The following is a 22,627-nucleotide window of genomic DNA, read 5'->3' as shown; positions in this document are numbered from 1 at the left end:
GCCAACAAACACCTGAACGACACTAGGTTCAAGTTCTGTGAGATTCGAACCTACAGTTTATACTTTTTCATGAATCATAAGGAGGATCCGACTCCATAACTCGGCCGTTTGAATAGATGATAATATCTGACACATTCTGATTGCGGCCGTCCTTTCAGGGCGAAAGGTAAAGGTACATAAGAAGACCTCCGCGTCTTAAGAGCCTCCCATCTCCTACGATGGAGTGACGTGTGCTATTCATACGCCTCACGTCTCGCTACAATACCTGACTCGCTTTATCTCGCTCGGTCTTACTGCGGTATGTTCGGCCACGCCTCACCTGCAGCGCTGTCCCAGATCATGTGACCCACATCCCTGAGGAGAGATGCGGCCGTTCCGAACTGGGACTGGAGGATGGACCGGTTTCGTAGGGGAGGATGGTCCAGCGCTGTGGACGAACCAGGAGGATGGACTGGTACTGTGAACGAACCAGGAGGATGGACCGGTGCTGTGAACGAATCAGAGGGATGAAGCGGTGTTTTGAATGAACCAGGAAGGAGGATGGACCGGTACTGTGAACGAACCAGAAGGATGAACCGGTTCTGTTGAGGGGCCACGAGTGCGACTCCGCTCTGTGTGAGGCTGAAGCTGTCGTGCTCAACAACACTTGCTGTGGATTTAAAGAGTTTGTTGTCTCTTGCTTCAGCCACCTTAGCACAGCGAAGCAAACCTGATTCCTTGGTTTCATGGTGTAACTTACCTAACCTACCACAGGTCTGCAGTACTCTGCCCTGCTCCTCCATACTTGTACGGTGTCCGCCAAAATCCCTGTCCACCTTCACATACGTTTTCAAAGGAAATGTCACGCTAACATCTTAGTACTGTGTCTTCTCTTCTTTGGCCTTGATTACCATCTACAAACGTCTGGGTATGGCATTGTCAACATCTCTAAAGTATTGTAGGTCTATGTTTTGAGTCCATACGGTCTTGATCTCCTGAATGAGGCGCACAATATCTTTTTGCGGACACTGTACATTTACGGCGTCGTGATGCAAAATTTGTATGACAGAGAATGTAATGGACCCTCTGGCGTAGAACTTTTTATCTTCTCGCTTATATATATGACAGTTGGTCGCACCGCGCTTATGTGTGTACTCTGCCATCGCCAAGGTTCGTGTCCTCGGCGATTGTTGATGATTAGCGAATAGATAGATATCAAATGGCGTCTTAGCTACGTCTCTTATTTGTATAGCAACTGACTGTTGTATTCTTTCTTTTATCTCCCCTGATGATGTGGTCATTACGCGAAAGTGCATTTGGGAACTTATCGTGTTTCATTTCATTGTGGATAAGAAAGGAGTATATATATATATATATATATATATATTAGCCTAAGCCGGGTTACATGTGGACCAGCTGTCGTGACTAGGATTCGAACCCATACACATTTGACCCTGGGCAGCCGGTGAATGCATCACGGTCGGCTACGCTAACCGCTACACCACACTAGAACATCGTTGCTATAAAGTCTCATCGTCTTTTGCTATGGCCTCAGGTTGCTTTTTCTTAGTATATTTCAGACAACTCTTCAGTGTCCACATCGTCAAAATGGTTCAGAAACAAGAAGGTTGTGATCAACTCTACCTTAGTTCTATTTTCCTTGTTAGGCAAGTCTATAGCCTCAAACCTATGCCTCTAACCCAGCTATCATATTCCAGGTACCAGCTCTCCTGTGAACCTTCTCTGTCAGCCCTTTGTGTTTCTTGGATTAAAGTGACCAGACTTGAGAAGCGTATTGTTATCCAGTATGCAGTAAACACCATACTGAACATATATTTATCCATGTACGTCAGTGTATATCTAATGTTAGTTGGATGACAGTTTGAGTCACTTAAAATATTTTCTGACGTGGTTTTCTGGTGATAGATGGGGTACAGTGTCGACCCAAGTCTCTCTCGCACACAGATTCATGTACATTTTTGACCAGGTAGGATTTCGTGATACCGGGGGCATTCTGTGAGACCGATTCATCTTCATTACTTTGCGTTTACTTCATCATCTCTGCATGGCGAACTCTGGAGTTGATCCAGGTGTAATCTTGATCATTCCTTGACCTTAGCATCACCTTCAAATTATATCTAAGCTGGACTTCTGCCCTGGAAAGTCATGTACGTGGATCAAGAACAGGAGCTGTGTTCCGACAGCCCTGCGGTATACGATATGGGGCTGTTTCTAAAGACAACTTTCTGTTACTTTTTGGGAATGAAAACGTTGTAAGAATTAATGAAAAGAGCCTAAAGTTTAGATTCCAAACCTTCCTGCATAACTAGGAGAAACTGAAGAACCAGTTTGTCAAAAAGGAAAATTTATAAGAAGTTCAAGTTAATGGAAAACAATGTGAACAATTAGCTGAATACTTCCTTAGCCATGAACGTGAATGCTATTCTAACATTTACTCGCTGGCACTTGGTCTCGTTAATCTATCTTTTAAGATGGGACCTTCCGCGTGCGACACGCTTCTCCTGCACATGTAAGCACTGTACCCTTACATACCTTCCACTTGTGTTCCCTTCTTGTTTCAACTGCTCTCACTTTATGCCACTCTTCATCTCTATTTATCTTGCGTCTCTACACACAAGCCCCTTTTCCAAGCTGACTCGCTTTCACCACTTCTTTCGCACATACATCATTTCCTCTTTTGGTAGAACAACTACAGACTTTCAATCTCGATTGCATTAAGAAATAATCAGACAGTCCATCTAATGACCCTTCACCACGTTCACATCCAACAACCTCTCCTTTCTCATGTCTGTCATTTAACACATACTCCAGTAATCCAGTTAATCCCCGGCCCTGCACACACACACGTTTTATACACACCTTTACTCAAAGTAATCCCCGTCACCAATCTTATTGCACAGTCTAACTAGCTCTTCCTCATTTTCACTTATTCTGGGGACTCCATGTCCCCCCCTCTCCTTTCTTGCTCTCATTTACCATACCACCTATTCCTGCATTCAGATCCCCAAGCACCAAGATTCGATCCTTTGCATCAAAACTGCCTAAGAACCCACTCACCTCCTCTTCGAAAGCACTGATTTCTTCACCACTTCATCATTCCCAGGTACACAAGCACTAACAATCACCCTCCTCTCTTAGTCTACTTTCCTTCTAATCCACATCAACCTTGAATCTACTTCCTTACACATTAACACAATCGAAAAACAACTTCTTGATCCAAGATGCAACTTTCTCCTATACTTTTGCCCTCCCAGTGAACACTGCAAAAGTTGTTGGACAAATGCAGACCGAGACTCTACCCCGCCAAATGTACCCAAACCACTCGAACTCCTTCCTTTTTTAAAGATACACAGTTTAGCTCTGGTCACCACATTAGGATTTGTTCAGGTACTTAGGTACAAGACGACCAGATGGAACAGTATGATGTTATCAAGACGTAATACGAATTCATATTGCCTCGACAAAAACTGTCAATGAACTTATAACTAGGTTAAGCAGCTACAGTAAAACAGAATGATGATATAGTGTGCGTGTATTTCAACCTCTTTTTTTTTTCCTTAAGAAAAGAGCAGTTAATCTTTCTCATAGTTTCTGGCCGCTACAGTTATATCAAGATATGTTTTCCACTCGTCCTTTTCCATTGGTATTCACATGTCAGTATATTATCTCTGTCACATTGTGTTCCTTCATAGCTCGTTTACAGTCGGCCGATGTACCGGAGGGAGAAGTGGATAGAGAGGAGACTTCTGCTTCGCTGTTCTGTCTCTGCCTTTATAGATTAGGAAACCGTATCTGTTTTCCAGCAGATACAGACCATCCGTTCTCCTGTTATGTGGCTTACTCCAACGTCCACTCTCTCCCACAGTCAGGCGTCGAGCTGATCCAGCGTCCAGCCTCCAGGTACGGCACCTGGAAGCCCATAGCAGAAGGCATCACGCTGACCTGGCGTGACCTGAGCGTGTACGTGCCGCAGAAGAAGCCCCTGTTCAAGTATGGGAGGACCCAGAAGCCCTTCAAGAGGGTCCTTAATAGTGGTATGTGGGAGGGTTGAATGAGGGGATGGCGGGTGGGAGAGGAGGGAGAAGGGTAAAGGGAGAAAAGGGAGGGTGAGGAATGGGTTATGAAAAGGGAATGGAGAGGAGAGTGGAGGGAAGCACAGCGTAAGGTGTGGGGTGGGGTGGACTTGGCAAGACAGATGATGGAGGGAAATGTGCTGGGGGAGAAGGGGGAGAAGTGGGCGTAGAAAGGGGAAAAGTGTGATGGAAAGGTGATGGATGGATGGTGTGAGGGATGCAGCATGACGGAATTTTGTACGGGGATGGAAGAAGGGGTGCATCATGATGGAAGGGGAGGTTGGTATAGGGAAAAAGCGTGATTTGGACGGACTGTATTTGAGGGAGTGGGAGGGAAGAGGTGAGGGAGTGATGGAGGCAGCGGTGGTGCAGGGGTGGAGGGGACAGTGGTGGAGGAGGTGGTGCAGGGGTGGAGGGAACTCTGGTGGAGAGGGTGGTGCAGGGGTGGAGGGAACTCTGGTGGAGAGGGTGGTGCAGGGGTGGAGGGAAAGGAGCAGTGTTTAAAGCAAGAGTTTGTCATGCAGCGGGAGCGAGTGTCATGCAGAGTGTGAGGAGCGAGTGTCATGCAGAGTGTGAGGAGCGAGTGTCATGCAGAGTGTGAGGAGCGAGTGTCATGCAGAATGTGAGGAGCGAGTGTCATGCAGAGTGTGAGGAGCGAGTGTCATGCAGAGTGTGAGGAGCGAGTGTCATGCAGTGTGGTGGGCCAGTGTGGTTCATCACAGTCATGTGGTCAGTTTGCTACAGTCGCATCACCAAATATATACGGTAGAAAGTTTAGTCAGTCAGGCACGTCTTTCACTCGGTCATATTTAAGATGGCCTAAGGTACTTATACAAATCATACATCATACAATTGCTTATCTTCAGTTTACCTTTTTTTCTACATCGGTTGTGTTCTTACGTCAGCAAGATCAGGTATATACTTACGATACATGACCAGATCATTAGGGATTTAAGTGGAGTGTGACGGCATACTATCACCATCAGTGTAGTGTCACGAGACCACTAACTTCTCTCAATATACTCTTCTAAAATTTCTTAGTTTGTAGAATTCTAGAATACACTTAGTGATGATTATTGTATAAAATCTTGTTTATATCTTTTCCTGCTTGAGTATAGTAATGTAGAACAGCTGAGAATGTTTTTAAGATGTTGATAAGTTCCTCTTTATTACAGTGTCCGGGGCAGTGAGGCCGGGTAGCTTAGTGGCACTGATGGGAGCGAGGTAAGTGGCACTCATGGATGTTAAGTAGATGGCACTCATGGCAGACAGGTAAGGTGGCACCGATGTGAGCCAGGTAGGTGGCACTCAGGGACATTCATGCAGGTGGCTACTAATGAGGATCATGCAGGTGGCACTCATGAGAATTGAGTATGTGGCACTTATGAGAGCCAGGTTGTTGGCACTCGTGTGGGTCAAATAAGTGGCACTTGTGATATGTAAGTAACTAAGTTATGAACCTGTGACTTGGGTCAGTCAATCTCTGTTTACCCCTCGACAACTTTCCACATATCCTCAGTCGATCCTGACCACCTGCCTCCTCCTCCTCCTCCTCGCAGCGGCGCGGGCAAGTCCACCCTGATGAACGCCCTGGCGCACAGGACGCCTGGCGAGGTGATCGTGGACGGCGACATCCTGGTGAACGGCCACCGCGCCAACCGCAGTATGAACACCCTCTCTGGCTACGTTCACCAGGACGACCTCTTCGTAGGCACCCTCACCGTCATGGAACACCTCACGTTCATGGTAGGTCGTGGCTCGTCCCTCCCCCCGCACACCCACATCCAAACTCTCTCTCTCTCTCTCTCTCTCTCTCTCTCTCTCTCTCTCTCTCTGTAGTTGGTGCTCGTAGGTAGACATTTTCCCCTGTAACTGCGGAAGTTGGTGGTCAGTTAAGGTTCCTGTCTGCAAGGCCCCAAGTGTTCATTACTTTTTTACCAACAGGTTCTGCTGTGTCTGTGTTGTACCTGGTTAGATTTTCAATCTGCTGTGATTCGTCGTCATAAATCTTGTGGTGTGTGAGGTGAAGGGATCCGAAGACGAGAGAGAGAGAGAGAGAGAGAGTCTGCCAGGGGGTGTATGAACAAGGCAATCTCCCTCAGACATCGAAATACACCATACACCTGGACACATGTTAATCTTTTCTTCCATTTCTAACTCTCCCTTTCCCTGTTCCACCTCTTCTTCCTCTCCTCTAAAAAATTATATAAAAAAAGGATTAATCTGGTGACCCGGGGTTACTAGCTGAATGATACGTGTATCTAGTGAATGGAAACTTGCAGAGAGAATATAATCATGCTGTATCATCAGTGAGTTGACTCTATGGTATACATGATACATACACAGCAGCAGGTAACTACAGTTTTCTGTTGCTATGCTTGAAGGGAGACGCAAGCATTTCTCTTTCAAGTGTTATTAAACCATTTTGACTTTAAACTCCTACGTCTTTCCTTACCAGCTCCGTGTGTCTCTCGAAGAGTACAAACAGATAGATATCAAATTATTCTGATGGTCATGGCTCAAGGCCTTCACAATACAGGACCAGGATTCTTACCAACGAACCTTTACATAAAAGAATCATACAATAATATAGGCTTTAACTCTGTATCTAAATGAAAAGTCCCTATATACTTAGGGTTCCTTCGCTCCTCTTGAGAGCATAATTCAGTCTTAATCTTTCATCATATGGTTCTCTCTCTTCGTCCTGGCAGTAACTTGCTTCCTTGTCTTCGTGAGCTTTCTGATGGTCGAGGCCAGAACTATGCTGAACACTTTTGATCTCGTCTTCCTAGCGAGGCTACAGAGGGTATACATTTCTGGTATACATTTCGGTGGAAGTTTCTTGTACAGAATCTTAACATTGTCTTCGTTTCATTATCGATTATTCGGATTTTTATTGATGGTATTTTTATGACCAGAAGACAGACACAGAAACGGTATAGAGAAGATGGGTGACACAGACACGTGGAAACAGTGTACAAAGACCATTAATGATACGCATAATTCACCTCCGTCACTCACCTTCCTCAGGCGCGGCTGCGGATGGACAAGCGGACGAGGGCGGCGGAGCGGAAGGCGAGGATCCTGCAGCTGCTGAAGGAGCTGGGTCTAGGCAAGGTCCAGGACACTCGGATAGGAGTTCCCGGCATGGACAAGTCCCTCTCCGGTGGGGAGCGCAAGAGGCTTGCCTTCGCCACAGAGGTAAGGAGAGGGCGAGCGTGTGGAAGACTGTGTGGTTGGTAGGTTGGTCTCACAAGAAAGCCTAGGGTTGGCACGCCTGGGTAACAATACAGACTCATGGCTTGTGTGGCAGAGAGACAGAGATTAGCAGTCCTTCACTGCACTGGAGGTTGACGAGGACTGGTTGATGTGACAGTAAAGAGGCTGTTTTACCATGGCAGCCTTATGAAGAGGTAGTGACTGAGTTAGGAACCCTCGAGTGTTAGTAGATCAACTGACACATTTGTAGGATTTGAGAGGGCGTTGTCTGAGTGTGTGGGGGTCATTTTAGTGTCCTTTTAGTGTTCCTCCTGGGTTGAGGAGGTCGTCGCTCCACTAACTTGGAACAGATGGGGATTATCTTGATATCAGAATATCGCAGTATAAACATATATGATATTGGTGAATGACATGATAATATATTTATTTATTCTTAAGTCTTACTGTGAAGTTTTATCATATAGTCAGAAGTGTGTTCCTTGCATGACTTTCTGTGGTATAATGTTTGTGACTCGTGCACTTAGGAATATATAGGGAATCAGATCATTCTCCTAATACCTTATATGATGGGTGAACACCACGCCATGAAGGGATCCATCATTCCTATGACTCCTGAAGACCACATAAGTGTTTTTTGGCTCGTGCGATACCTAAAATGTTGACAATCTTCCCCTCTTTCTGTTTATACCTTGATGATCACATGGCAATGCTTCCGCTTCATATGATGCCCTCGGGATTTCAGGTATTAGTCTCTCCTGCTTCAGTATGATTCGCTTCTCTAGCGGTCCCCACGTAACTAAGTTCCCACCTGACGTAATGCTCCCCACCTGGCCGCAGATCCTGACGGATCCCCCGCTGCTGTTTTGCGACGAGCCTACATCAGGTCTGGACTCGTACAACGCCAAGAAGCTGGTACGTATGATGAAGGAGATGGCGGCGCGCGGCAAGACCATCCTCTGCACCATCCACCAGCCTTCCACCGAGGTCTTCCTCATGTTCGACAAGTTGCTGCTCCTGGCTGAAGGACGTCTTGCTTACATGGGGTCGTCCTCGGGTGCCTTAGATTTCCTGGACGGGTGAGCGAGGATGAGTTATAGAGAGACTGGCTTGGTTCGTCGATGACATAGATGACGTAGTTCGCTGCCCGAATTTGGTGGGGCTTGGGATGAATAAGATCTATAAAGTTATATCTATGTGACATCTGTGTTAATTTTTTTTTTTCAGTCTGTCTCCATCTGTATTTCCTTACTTGAGACATAGATCTTTTCGTGATGCCTTAATGTATTCTCATGTGATGACGTATGCTCCTCGGGTTCAGGTTGGGTCATAAATGCCCCTCGACGTTCAACCCCGCCGACTTCTACATCCACACGCTGGCGGTGCAGCCCGGCCACGAACTGCGGTCGAGGGAGCGCATCAAGAGGATCTGCGACAATTTTGCCGTATCCGCCTACGCCAAGGACATCGACCTGATCATCCAGTACCAGGACAACATGTGCACCCAATACAACGATTACTCTGTGAGCGTTCACCCAGGCGCGCGCACACACACACACACCACACACACACACCACACACACGCGCGCGCACCACACACACACACACCACACACACACACACGCGCGCACCTCACACACACACACACGCACCGCACACACACCACACACACACACCACACACACACACACACCACACAGACACACACACACGCACCACACAGACACACACACACGCACCACACACACACACCACACACACACACACACGCGCGCGCACCTCACACACTCACACACGCACCGCACACACACCACACACACACACCACACACACACACACATCACACAGACACACACACACGCACCACACAGACACACACACACACACACACACACCACACAGACACACACACACGCACCACACACACACTAACACACACACACACACACACACACACACACACGCACCACACACACACACACACACACACGCGCGCGCGCGCGCACCATACACACACACACACACTACATTTGCAAATATATGTTTTCCTATATTTTAAACTTGCTGATATACTTGCTGATAAATTTGCTGATATACTTTCGCACTCTAACGCATCTGGTCCCTTGTCTGTCTGTCTGTCTGTCTCTGCTCGTGTCTGGTCGTCTGTCTGCGCTTTCATCTGTGCACTGAGCTCTGTGGTTTTCTGTGTGACTGTCTGCTTCCTTGTTGCTTTAGACTCGCTGTTTGTGTGTGTGTGTGTGTGTGTGTGTGTGTGTGGTGCGTGTGTGTGTGTGTGTGTGGTGCGTGTGTGTGCGTGTGTGTGTGTGTGTGTGGTGCGTGTGTGTGTGTGTGTGTGTGGTGCGTGTGTGTGCGTGTGTGTGTGTGTGTGGTGCGTGTGTGTGTGTGTGTGTGTGCTAATAACGCTGATTCCTCCCATTAACAGAACGCCTCCCTGGACATGGCAGTCTACACGTCCTCTTCTGCTGACACAAGCACGGTAAGCTGGAGAGAGAGAGAGAGAGAGAGAGAGAGAGAGAGAGAGAGAGAGAGAGAGAGAGAGAGAGAGAGAGGTGGTGGGTATGTGGGGAAGACAGAGAGAAGGGGGATGTGATGGACGGGGGATGTGGCTATGTTCTTGAGGAGAGAGTATAGTGTAGTCCAAGTGTCTCCTCAATGGTCGCAGATACAGGGTTGTACCGCAGTGGGGGCACCTCCCTACCCACTACTCCTCCTGGCAGGATAAAGCTTAAAAGAACATCATTTTATAGGAAATTATGAGTTTAGAATCGTGCCTTTAGTGCTGCTTCAGTGGTGAACCCAGGGGAGGAGCAGGAAATCTGAAACTACAAATGAGGAATTATGTTTAATTTTTCATCTTAATGATGCAGTTCCTTGAGGGAACTTATCCTATTAAAGTATTTGTTTAGACGTGATTTAAAGATTCTGGTATGTCCTCTCCTTGTTAGCTTCTGCTGGTAATTTACTCCACTGTTCTACAACTGTACAGCTCGAGAAACTCTGTCATACCTTCCCTCCTGGTTGTTGAGTGTGAGGAGATCGTTCTGTTCAGTGTTGCCTAAGTCATTCTCTCCTCTCCAAATGTAGGCTTCCGTAGCAGAAAGAAAGTTTAGATTTCTCTTTCTTTCCTCGTAAAGCTTGTCATATGTGAAAGATGAAAATATCTTTGCTTCTCTTCTTTGTATTCGTTCTACTTTTCTTCTTCACACTTGATCAAGTTTGGTGAGGGGACGAGAAGGTTGAGGAAACTGAACATAAAGGGAAGGAAGGGTGAAGAGGAAGTAAATGGAAAATGGGTGGTGACGGGAAGAGAAAGTGAAGCTAAATGAAGTTGTAGTTAGAGAAACGAAGGTGAAGAAAACAATGTAAGAAGGTTGAAGGTAATATAGAGGGAATTAGAGGGAAAACTAGAGAAACTGGTATGATAAATCAAGTTCACAATATAAGAAACGAAAACGAAAATCTTGTAGCGATTGAAAGTTACCAAAATATCTGGTGAATGATTCCGGTGGAAGTTGACAAACTGAAACACAGTTCAATGGAATGCAAGTGTCTTGCTTAAGCCACTCGACACTACGGACAGTCAGAAGAAATAAAACTATTTTATGTATATAGATGGATCATTGAGACTAATTCTTACATCTGAAGTCCGTGGTAGTCCTAAAGTAGATATCAAGCAAAGTTAACATGAGTCATGAAATTTGGTCATAAGGTACTGATCATTTGTTTGATAGTCTACCATTTTAAAGTAAATTTTCTTTTATGAGATCTAACGTTTTCATTCATAATACAAATTGGAGTAACTAAGATATTAAGTAAAACTTTTGTCCTGATTATTTTTCTACGGTTACGTATGTAATCATAGTTTGCATCAAGTAGCATCATTATACAGGCCGCTTAGCTAATATCTTTTCTCTCCTCCTCTTGCAGGAATCCATCGTGAATATCATGAAGAACGTCCCGTAAGTATCATTACGTGTTGTACGTTGCGGTGTGGTGAAGAAATTGAATTAGTTATGACTTTTGTAACGACGGGAAGTGTGGCGTAATCTGTTGCATAGAAACATTACTGAGACGTAGTCGTAGTCATATCTATAATTCTGTGTCACTGGTCTCAAAGTCTCATTGAAAATGAGTTTTAGAGTTATTTTGATAGATGAAACAAATTAATTGAGCAGATCTCTACTAGAAAACAAGTCGACCCTAATTTCTAAAGCTGTTGTTTTCTTTACACGTTCTCCCAGGCATCTGCCCGGCTGGGGGATCCAGTTGTGTTGGCTCACCTGGCGTGCTATGCTCGACTCCTACAGGAACCCTGATGTCCATGGGATCAGGATATTACAGAAAATCGTGAGTATTATTAGTTGCCTTTTGGAGAATAACGAAAGGCAAGGTATTCTTAAATTCCTAGGCGCTTACCGTACTAAAATCTAAAGTTGAGATGAATGATCGTGTGATATACGTATGTGTTGGTTAGTGTCATGTGTGAGACAGAGTGTGTGAATGTGGAATGAGTGCGAGGAACCAATGTGTTTGAGAGGCAGGATAGCAACTTGGGTCAAGGGTGGGGAACTTGTCAGCCACCGTAGGGCTGGTTCACTGGGCCACCGTCGCTCACCCCACCTAACACCCAAAAGGTAATATCTTCCTCAGAGAGAGAGAGAGAGAGAGAGAGAGAGAGAGAGAGAGAGAGAGAGAGAGAGACTTTGCAATGTTACAGTGAATCCCAAAGTTCCTCTTACGTGTTACAAAACCCATAATCCTTCGACAGACCCTCATCCACTCACACACCCTCACGACACATACCGCACTCTTACTCCTTCTGGTGTTAACATCAAGCTTACCTTACGTACCCTTCTCCTCCCACACCCTCTCCCAACACCTTCGTTGTACTTCCCAACATTACCTGAGGTTTCTGGATGCCCCGTCTGCACCTGTCGGGTTGCATCAACGCCAGTATTTGATAGGATATCCAAGCCGAGGCCCCCCCAACACCCTCATCAACACCCCGCACTCACAACCCCTGAAACACCTGACTCACTGGTGGCTACCACCCGGCAGTTGATGGCGCTCCTGATCGGGATGTGCTTCACGAGCATCAAACTGAACCAGGCGGGCATCCAGGACATCGAGGGAGCCCTGTTCATCTTCATCACCGAGAGCACCTTCCCCTCCGTGTACGCTGTCCTCAACGTCTTCCCTCAGGAGCTGCCCCTCTTCCTCAGGGAGTACAAGAACGGCATCTACCGATGCGACACCTACTACATCTCCAAGATGCTCTCCCTGGTGAGTCTCGCGGGGCTGGAATGAACCCATCTGCAGTTGGTACAGGACAGCCGCTGTTACTCCTGTTTACCTTCATAGTGAATGAAGTATAGGATGAGATGCATAACGTGACCTGTCATTTATCCACGGCCGTGTGTGGGGGCTGCCCCCACTCGTCTCCCCACAGATACCGGGCTTCATCCTCGACCCCATCATCTTCGTCACCATCTGCTACTGGATCGTCGGGCTCCAGAGGCACGCCTACCACTTCTTCATGACGGTGCTCGTCATCATCTTCACGGCCAACACCTCCTCAGCCTGTGGTTTGTAGTGGTGGTTATGTGAGTGGTAGAGGTGGTGGTAGAGGTCGTGGCAGTATCAAGAGGGTGGTTTTTCGTTGTGGTAGTAGTGTGTGGTTAGTGGTGATGGTGGCAATGGGAGTAAGGGTTATATGAGGGAGTAGTGCTATAGCGATGGTAGGGATGGTACTCTGGTAAGAGCAATGATGGTTGGTGGTGGTGGTGGTGGTGGTGTCAATGATGGTAGTAACAGCAAGGGTGTGGTGGTAGCACAGATGATCTTATCATCACTGGTGGCAAGAGTGTGATCAATGTTCTTCATGTGTGATCTGTGATAACCTATTTGTACGGTACGGGGAGGGAGTTCTACACCCGAGGGACGCCATCTGTTGAACATTCTCTGCTATGCTACAGCTTCTCCAAACTCTGTATATTGACAACATTCATGAAATTTATATATATATAGTAATTTCTTGGTGAAGTAGATATAATTTCTTATGAAATTTATATATATAAGAACAGAGGACTGAGCCTAAGCGGAAAAATCCCTTACTTGGCCCTCTTCTGTGTTCTTTGTTTTGGGAGGTGTATCTGAGTGAACGATGGGTAAACACAGATGCCTTCTACATCCCGAACGTTCCTAATACAACTATAATCATTTTGCTAATTGTATTGACATCTAACTAGTAGCCTCCACAATCACACCTGTATGGACCATTTCTCAAAGCATCGTTATACTGTGGCAAATTGAAATGAGATCAAACCAGTCGACGTTTAGCAAACCAGTCGTTCAGATCGACCTCTGATAACAGATGCCTGTATCAGTAGTGGCCACTGAAGTAAGTAACACTGGAGATAAACGGTGTCGCCGAGATTGTAAAGTAATATGTTCGAGAGAGAAAAAATTGTGTAGTATGAATATGTGGAGTCCTGACAACGCCACCCTATCCTTTACAGGAGCGATGTTCTCTGCCATGTTCGACAGCATCCCGTTCATCATGGTCTTCCTCATCCCCTTTGACATGATGCTCCTCATCTCTGGCGGCCTCTTCATCAACCTGCAGTGAGTACCTCATGATGCTGCTCTCCCTCACAGCTCCTCTCCCTCCGTGGCAAACTCGTGCATCATTAACCCAATTTGTACAGCGGTGACCTAACTTGTTTTAGTGGAAGTCACTCCTGAAGTGTTCATTCATATGTGTATGTACCTGTTGTTCTCCACTCTCACTCTCCCTCTCTCCGACTCTCCCTAACGCCTCTCCCTGTCTGCAGGTCGTTGCCATGGTACATCAGCTGGGTCAAATATCTCTCGTGGTTCATGTACAGCAACGAGGCCCTTACTATCACACAGTGGAAGGACGTCACCAATATTGGTGAGTGGACTGGGGTCACCCTGGGTGGACTTGGGTCACCCTGGGTGGACTGGGGTCACCTTGGGTCGACTGGGGTCACCCTGGGTGGACTGGAGTCACCCTGGGTGGACTGGGGGTCACACTGGGTGGACTGGGGTCACCCTGGGTGGACTGGGGTCACCTTGGGTGGACTGGGGTCACCCTGGGTGGACTGGGGTCACTCTGGGTGGACTGGGGGTCACACTGGGTGGACTGGAGTCACCCTGGGTGGACTGGGGGTCACACTGGGTGGACTGGGGTCACCCTGGGTGGACTGGGGGTCACACTGGGTGGACTGGAGTCACCCTGGGTGGACTGGGGGTCACACTGGGTGGACTGGGGATCACCCTGGGTAGACCGGGGTCATCCCAGGTAGGTCGAGTGAAGTCAGTCTGGGTGGATTGGATGACCGAACCTGGATGGACCTTGATTGGATGAGTCTTGTCTGCTTAGCTGAGAGTTGATTGGATTGACTTGGATGACACTTGGAGTAGACTGAGTACACCAGTGTGAATCATGATTGACTGGGTTGAATGGACGTAGATTTGGTTGATTGGTTCACGGATGATTAGTGGTTGCTATGGTTGATTGTCTGAGTGAAGTCGATTGACGAAGAAGTTGTAGATTTTGTTGACTGTTTGATGGTTGTTGATTGGTTCGGTCATTTGTGTGGTGGATTACTTGGCGCATCGGTTGATTGGTTGGTTAAAAGTAACTTGAATGGGTTACTTCAATCATTCGTGAATCGAGTGATTGACCAGGTGTCTGTTGGTTTGGTTGACGAAGGATTTGTTTGATGAAGCCCTTGGTCGAGTGATCAAGAGTTGATTGAATAGAAGTTAATGTAAATGCCGTATGGAAAGATATACTCTGCTTATTTCTTACTAAATGCATTTCTTGACCTGAATATAAGAATGTCTTATGGCATCCTTATTGGATTAATTGAACAGCATGTATTAGCTTGGTCCATCATGTGTCTGAATGCTTGATTGGTTTGTCATTTCTTTGGTTGATTCACTGCTTAGTTTACTGGTTGATCAGCTTATCTTTTGCTTGATCTACAGTCTATCTTTTTTGCTTTGAAGGCTCCAGTCACGGATTAAAGTCCACATCAAAGCCGGGTCTCAATTGAAAGACATGAGAGGTTAAAGAGTTCCAAAGCTTCGAGGTGTAGGAAAAGAAACAGTTATGTTTAATTAGTTTGTCTTACATGTTTAGTGAGTAACTGGCTATCTGATTAGATTTCACTTTGAATTTCACATGTTCAGTAAAATCGATTGATCAAGTCAAATACTTGATTGAACTGATAAAATAATGGATTATCTTTTACGCCGATTGACCGATGCCTCATTAAACTTAAGCAAGAAATTACTGTGCAATTGCTTAATTATTGTCCAGAATAGGCATCAGTTTTAATGAATAACTAAATTAAAAGAGTTTGTTCGTGAATTGCTTGCAGGATTTTTAGAGAGAGAGAGAGAGAGAGAGAGAGAGAGAGAGAGAGAGAGAGAGAGAGAGAGAGAGAGAGAGAGAGAGAGGAAATATATGTTATGGTCAAGGATTTGGATATTCTGATGAGATTCTTCATTCTTGTTATTTGATTTTGCTTTCGAGAGCCTCATCATCTTATTCTGACTGCAGCAGCTTCCGTCTCGCGAAACCGAGGTAAACGTGGACTGTTCTGTTACCTTTCGAAATCCCCACCAAGTGTTTACCTCGTAGATCTGTCACCAACGAGCCGCCTGTTATTATGGAAGAGTCTCAGCTTCACTCTTTTCTGGCTACGGCTGATCGATTGCTTGACTAACTCGACTGACTGCTCATAGCCTAACCTCATTACTACTGTATGAAAGGAATAAGTTTGCTCTCAGTGGAAGGAATAAATTTCGTCTCAGTTTTCTACCTTGTCTTCGTTACTCGCCCATTTCATTCAATCTCTGTTTTCTTTTTTGTTTATTTCGTTTTGCATGACAGTTGCCTGCCTGTCTCCTCGTGTGTCGTTTAATGTTGATTTAATGTCTGTCTGTCGTGTTTCAGGTCGAGTGCGTGTTTCCTTGTACTTATCATAGTTTCCTCGTCTTCATCCTTCATCCGCAGTCTCTAGTCCACCTTATTTGTCGCGTGTCTTTACATTTACACGATTTTCTATATTTCTTTTTCCGCGTTTCTTTCAGTCGTTTGTTGAATGCGCTATCTTGAAGTATTATTTTCTTCTCTCTTTTCGCGGTTATATTCACAACATTCCATAATCTATATGGGATGTGTTTTCTTTACTTCTTTCTTATCTTTTCTTTTCGATACCTTTTTTGTTCTGTGCTTCTTTGCTACTCACACGCACCTCTCTCTCTCTCTCTCTCTCTCTCTCTCTCTCTCTCTCTCTCTCTCTCTCTCTCTCTCTCTCTCTCTCTCTCTCTCTCTCTCATTCTAACCTTTCATCAACGCGTGTTTCAACCCCCAGTGCGTTTGTCTGTCGTTCATCTGTGACCTTTGACCAGAGACTATTGCTCCCTTATCTCGGAATTGGTCTGTTGACCCCTGAACTTTTAATTTCTGTACAGTGATTTTCTGAATTCTGACCTCTGTGTTGTGAATGAGATTCCGATAACTTATCTTTGATGTTGGAATTGCTGTAACTTGTGAATCCAAGCTTTTACCTTTGAACTTTGACCTGTGGCCTCTGTCCGTTCACCTATGCCCTTTGAACTTTGTTCTGTGACACACGACCTTTGTTCTTTGTTAGGTGACCTTTGTTCTCTTGTATGTGACCTTTGTTCTTTGACCCACGAACTTTGTTCTTTGTTAGGTGACCTTTGTTATATGAGTGACCTTTGTTCTTTGACCCACGAACTTTCTTTGATTGGTGACCTTTGTTCTTTAATATGTGACCTTTGTTCCTTGATCCACGAACTTTATTCTTTGTTAGGTGACCTTTGTTCTTTGACCCATAACCTTTATTCTTCGTCATGTGACCTCTGTATTTTGGCTCGTTTCCTTGTTAAACTTTTGACCGTCGTCAGAAACTCTGGGTTACACCTCGCCTCCAGCTTCTGGTTTGACCTGTGCAAGTCAACCTGCGCCTTGTCAGTCTGATCGAAGCCTGAAGCCCTGCTCGTGTTGACTGTTGACCTCAGCCCTCTGATTCCTGACCCTTTATCTTTTATCTAATCTCACGTATTTTCTTTTTCTTGGCCCGTGAGGTACTGTGTGTGTGTGTGTGTGTGTGTGTGTGTGTGTGTGTGTGTGTGTGTGTGACTTTATCTCGGTCATATAACGTGTGATTTCTACACCTGTTATTCATCAATTCGGTTCCCATAACCTTCACTCTTCATCTGTGATCATTGAACCTTTGACCTTTTGAAAGTCATCCAACGTGTTAGCTACGACATTTGACCTCCAGTGTTTAACTCGTGATCTTCTGTCCCTGACGACCTTTCACCTAAAGTTAAGATCTCGTGGCTTCTTGACATATACCATGACCTCTAACGTGTTACGTGTCTCGCCTGCAGCGTGCGACACGCCCCCAGGAGTGCCTTGTGTCACTACGGGTGAAGAAGTCATCTCCAGGTACTCCTTCAGTGACTGGCATCTGCCCTTTGACCTGTCTCTCATGGCCGTCCTGTACTTCAGCTTCCACATCCTCGGCTTCATCGGCCTCTACTGCAGGGCCAGGAAGAAGTAGATGGCAGGAACAGGGACTGAGACCTCGGCTGAGAGGAGGTGCAGAGCAATGCCGGCACAGTGAAAAGGAGGAAGAAAACTGGAGCACCGGGATGACGGAGGAGGATTCGCTGGTGATGGGCTGCTGGTGAGACAGACGATATGTAGATTATGGTGGAGGGGAGACTCATGGTGATGGTAGTCTAGATGGAGGCGGTGAAGACAGGCTAGGATGATGGCGGTCATTTGTTCGTTCTCTGTCGAGCAAATGTGGCCAAGAAATTTTAAATGAATTTACTTACCCACTCGACTTGTTTCTTACTAATACTCATACCAAATGTTCCTCGCCATATCTTACACTCGCTGATCAAACAGTGTGTCACAGCTTGAAGGGTATGGTTTGATTTCCCGTATACATTTCTCACCTTGGTATTAACATTATTAATCTTTATAGCCCGGCTTCTTTTTCTTCTTCCTTCTCGTCTTCAGTGTTAAATTAGAAGGAAGATATAATGTTCACGTGGGCAAAAGCTTTATCAACTATCGAGTTCTAGAACTTCGAAATAGATAACCAATTTGGAGACTATTAACACCTTTATAAGCAAATTCTAGGACCAATTATCCGGACAGGATCCTCTTTAGGGAAGATAAACATGTTTCTGATACAAATCCTCTTTGATTTTACCTGTGTGTCATACTGTAGAGTATCCAAATGCTGATGCGGTTACTATTTCCAATCGCACTTTCCCGTAAAACTCCCACGGTAGTATGTCCTCTATTCTATGGTAAACCATTTTAGCTTTATTCCTGTCGCCTGTCCTCTCTCTCTCTCTCTCTCTCTCTCTCTCTCTCTCTCTCTCTCTCTCTCTCTCTACCTATGTTTATATAATACTTGATTGCCATTTCTCGTGTTAGCGACGTTAAGCCAGGAACCGGACTACGCCTGCTTCAATGGAATGTCACTTTTGGCGAAGCTGCATCATCTTCCGTTAAGGAGCTTAGAATTGGTGCTGTAAAAGTAAAGGGGAAGCGGAAGAACAAACTGGAGATGAAGGGATAGAGTGAAGAAGATTTTGAGTGGCTGGTGTCTGAACATGCAGGAGGGTGAACGACGTGCACGGAATAATGCAAATTGGAACGATGTGAAATGCAGGAGTCGAAGTGCCGTCAAATGACTGAATCATTGTAGAAGAAAACCAAGGAAAGGTCTATGGAGCGCTGGATGTGGATAGGGGTCTGTGGTTTTGCACATGAAGCGCACTTTCATGGAACACGTAATACCCTCCAACAGCCAGGATTCGAACCTAGGATCTTTTACGTCGTAGTTGGGAACGCTGCCCTCTCGGCTATAGGGAATAGAGAAATGACTCTTCATTTATAAGTAATCGAATACCCTTCGTTTCACATCCATGAGCAACAGGGTCTAGACCGCTCACATCCCATCAGGTTCATATTACAAGTCGCTAACATTTTACAGAACCTTACATAGAACATGTAATATCCTCCAACAGCAAGGACTCGAACCCGGGACCTTTGTGTGGTAGCTGGGAACTAGGTGATTGGCTCATCACTTGCAGATCTACAATCACTTTCTTTTTTCATGTTGAAGGCGCCAGTCACGAACAAAAGTCCACATCAAGGTCGGGTCTTAATTAAAATATATTGAAATTAATAACATGGAAAAAGAAGACCAAGGAAAGTGTTTGAAAATTTTGGGGAGTGAAAAACCTGTTTTTTTTTTTTCTCTATTTTTTGTGCTCGGACATAGTTATTGGGAAAGACGTGAGAGGTTAGAGAGTTCCAAAGCTTCGAGGTGTAGACATGGAGATAGGGAAGGTGAACCAACAGCAGGGTTGACAACAATGTCAGGTCGATGAATGATCGGCCTCGAAGACCAGGAATCAAGTTGACTTGGACGTAGTGGCCTCACGGATCCCGTAGAATGGAAACACCAGTTTTCAAGTAAATCTCTTGGACACGATTCTGTTAGCAGGAAAGACCAAGTTGGGTATATAGGGAAGTAGATCGTGTCCACTGAGGGGCCTGGATACGAGCAGCCTTCCTCTGAGTAACCTAAGACGGTTGGCAACAGTCAGACTAATGTTGACGAGGGCAGGGGCGGCTGCGTAATCGACACAGGAGCGGACCGAGGACTTGCATTGTAGAGATGATGGCACCAAGGGAACCCCTGGACATGATGGAGAGGGGAGCGAGAGGCAGATAGATAATGGATTATCTTTTATGCCGATTAAACAGAATCACTGTATAGTTGCATGATCATTTGATTGTTTGCTAATTACATGAAAATTGTTATGCGCTCATCAGGTAGGATGGGGAAACACTATATTTGGGACGTATATATATTTAGAATTGTAGAAGTGAATTACTTAAGAATGGAATGAATAAGTCTACCATCAAAACCGTTGTCTCTGTTCAGTGAAATTTATTTTTAAGGGGTAACTCTAAATTAAAATTTTATCCATTAAAAGAATTGCTTGTAAGATTTTTAGGGTGTTAGACCTTATAATGAAGAAATATATAGCATATTTTAGATAAGATTCTTTAGTCCTGTTAAATATATTTTCAACTTTCGAGTGGCTCATCTTTATCCCTAAGAGACTTGTCTTCATTTCACGTTTAAAAACATATATGCAGTGCACTTCGCCCATGATAAGGGTAATGAAGGTAAGGTTGTAGAAGACTTGATCTTTGTTCTTTCTACTACCAGACAACTCAAATGCTAACCGAAGCTCTAACTACTGCCTGACATCCCAACTACAATACGACACCCTAGATATTGCCAGATATCCCAACTACCATCCGACACCTTAATTACTGCCAGACACCCCTAACTACTGTGCAACACCCCGACTACTGTAATACACCATACTAATTAATGTCAGACACCTGGGGTATCTGGCAGTGACTGGGGGTTGCAAGTGTCACTAGTAGGAGTGTTAGGTAGTACATGGGAAGGTGACTGGCAGTAGTTAGGATGTCTGGCAGTAGTTAGGATAATGGGTAGTACCTGGGAGGTATGGCAGTGACTGGGATGGTATCTAGCAGCAAATCGTAGGGTGAGTGGCATCAGTTAGGATGTCTTTCATTATTTACTAGATCAAACCACCTCACACCACATATTGTCACAAAACATTTCATTTGCAAAGCATCCACCCTCCTCCGTACAACGCTATATATATATATATATATATATATATATATATATATATATATATATATATATATATATCCCTGGGGATAGGGGAGAAAGAATACTTCCCACGTATTCCCTGCGTGTCGTAGAAGGCGACTAAAAGGGGAGGGAGCGGGGGGCTGGAAATCCTCCCCTCTCAATTTTTTTTTTTTTTTTTTTTTTTTTTTTTTTTTCCAAAAGAAGGAACAGAGAAGGGGGCCAGGTGAGGATATTCCCTCAGTGGCCCAGTTCTCTGTTCTTAACGCTACCTCGCTAACGCGGGAAATGGCGAATAGTTTGAAAAAAAAAAAAAAAAAAATATATATATATATATATATGAGTCCACGGGATATATATATATATATATATATATATATATATATATATATATATATATATATATATATATATATATATATATTTTTTTTTTTTTTTTTTTTTTTTTGCTTTGTCGCTGTCTCCCGCGTTTGCGAGGTAGTGCAAGGAAACAGACGAAAGAAATGGCCCAACCCACCCCCATACACATGCCTTGATTCAATCCACTGACAGCACGTCAACCCCGGTATACCACATCGCTCCAATTCACTCTATTCTTTGCCCTCCTTTCACCCTCCTGCATGTTCAGGCCCCGATCACACAAAATCTTTTTCACTCCATCTTTCCACCTCCAATTTGGTCTCCCTCTTCTCCTCGTTCCCTCCACCTCCGACACATATATCCTCTTGGTCAATCTTTCCTCACTCATTCTCTCCATGTGACCAAACCATTTCAAAACACCCTCTTCTGCTCTCTCAACCACGCTCTTTTTATTTCCACACATCTCTCTTACCCTTACGTTACTTACTCGATCAAACCACCTCACACCACACATTGTCCTCAAACATCTCATTTCCAGCACATCCATCCTCCTGCGCACAACTCTATCCATAGTCCACGCCTCGCAACCATACAACATTGTTGGAACCACTATTCCTTCAAACATACCCATTTTTGCTTTCCGAGATAATGTTCTCGACTTCCACACATTCTTCAAGGCTCCCAGAATTTTCGCCCCCTCCCCCACCCTATGATCCACTTCCGCTTCCATGGTTCCATCCGCTGCCAGTTCCACTCCCAGATATCTAAAACACTTCACTTCCTCCAGTTTTTCTCCATTCAAACTCACCTCCCAATTGAATTGACCCTCAACCCTACTGTACCTAATAACCTTGCTCTTATTCACATTTACTCTTAACTTTCTTCTTTCACACACTTATATATAATGTTGGAAAGGATCACAATTTTGCGCGTGATCAAGATATTCCTATGAGTCCACTGGGAAAATGAAACAAGATAAGTTCCCAAGCGCACTTTCTTGTAATAATCACATCATCAGGGGAGAGACAAGAGAGAAATATAAGTCAGCTGATATACATCGAAGAGACGAATCTAGGACGCCATTTGGCAAACATGTTTACCAAATTGCGTTCCTGCTCCGTCTCCCCGATGCACATCAACTGACTTATACCTCTCTCC

At 45.1% G+C, this 22,627-nt stretch overlaps 1 protein-coding gene across 3 annotated transcripts in view; it reads left to right on the top strand.

Moving 5' to 3' along the window:
- LOC139758510 (protein scarlet-like) overlaps nt 1–20,513 on the top strand; it is a 47,852-nt gene extending 27,339 nt beyond the window's left edge. For 2 of the 3 annotated variants that reach the window (XM_071680011.1, XM_071680009.1), the window contains 14 exons: nt 3,866–4,034; nt 5,249–5,297; nt 5,633–5,819; nt 7,104–7,274; nt 8,130–8,368; nt 8,611–8,812; nt 9,733–9,786; nt 11,238–11,269; nt 11,552–11,657; nt 12,369–12,593; nt 12,760–12,895; nt 13,829–13,934; nt 14,144–14,244; nt 17,769–20,513. In XM_071680011.1, coding sequence (XP_071536112.1) covers nt 5,287–5,297; nt 5,633–5,819; nt 7,104–7,274; nt 8,130–8,368; nt 8,611–8,812; nt 9,733–9,786; nt 11,238–11,269; nt 11,552–11,657; nt 12,369–12,593; nt 12,760–12,895; nt 13,829–13,934; nt 14,144–14,244; nt 17,769–17,941 — 1,743 coding nt within the window. In that variant the 5' untranslated portion in view covers nt 3,866–4,034; nt 5,249–5,286 and the 3' untranslated portion in view covers nt 17,942–20,513. The remainder of the gene's footprint in view (nt 1–3,865; nt 4,035–5,248; nt 5,298–5,632; nt 5,820–7,103; nt 7,275–8,129; nt 8,369–8,610; nt 8,813–9,732; nt 9,787–11,237; nt 11,270–11,551; nt 11,658–12,368; nt 12,594–12,759; nt 12,896–13,828; nt 13,935–14,143; nt 14,245–17,768) is intronic. The other variant, XM_071680010.1, reaches the window with a different exon arrangement.
- The last annotated feature ends 2,114 nt before the right edge of the window (nt 20,514–22,627 follow it).

This window comes from Panulirus ornatus, chromosome 30 (assembly GCF_036320965.1).
Source record: "Panulirus ornatus isolate Po-2019 chromosome 30, ASM3632096v1, whole genome shotgun sequence".
NCBI lineage: Eukaryota > Metazoa > Arthropoda > Malacostraca > Decapoda > Palinuridae > Panulirus > Panulirus ornatus.
This window is presented reverse-complemented; position numbering and strand designations above follow the sequence as displayed.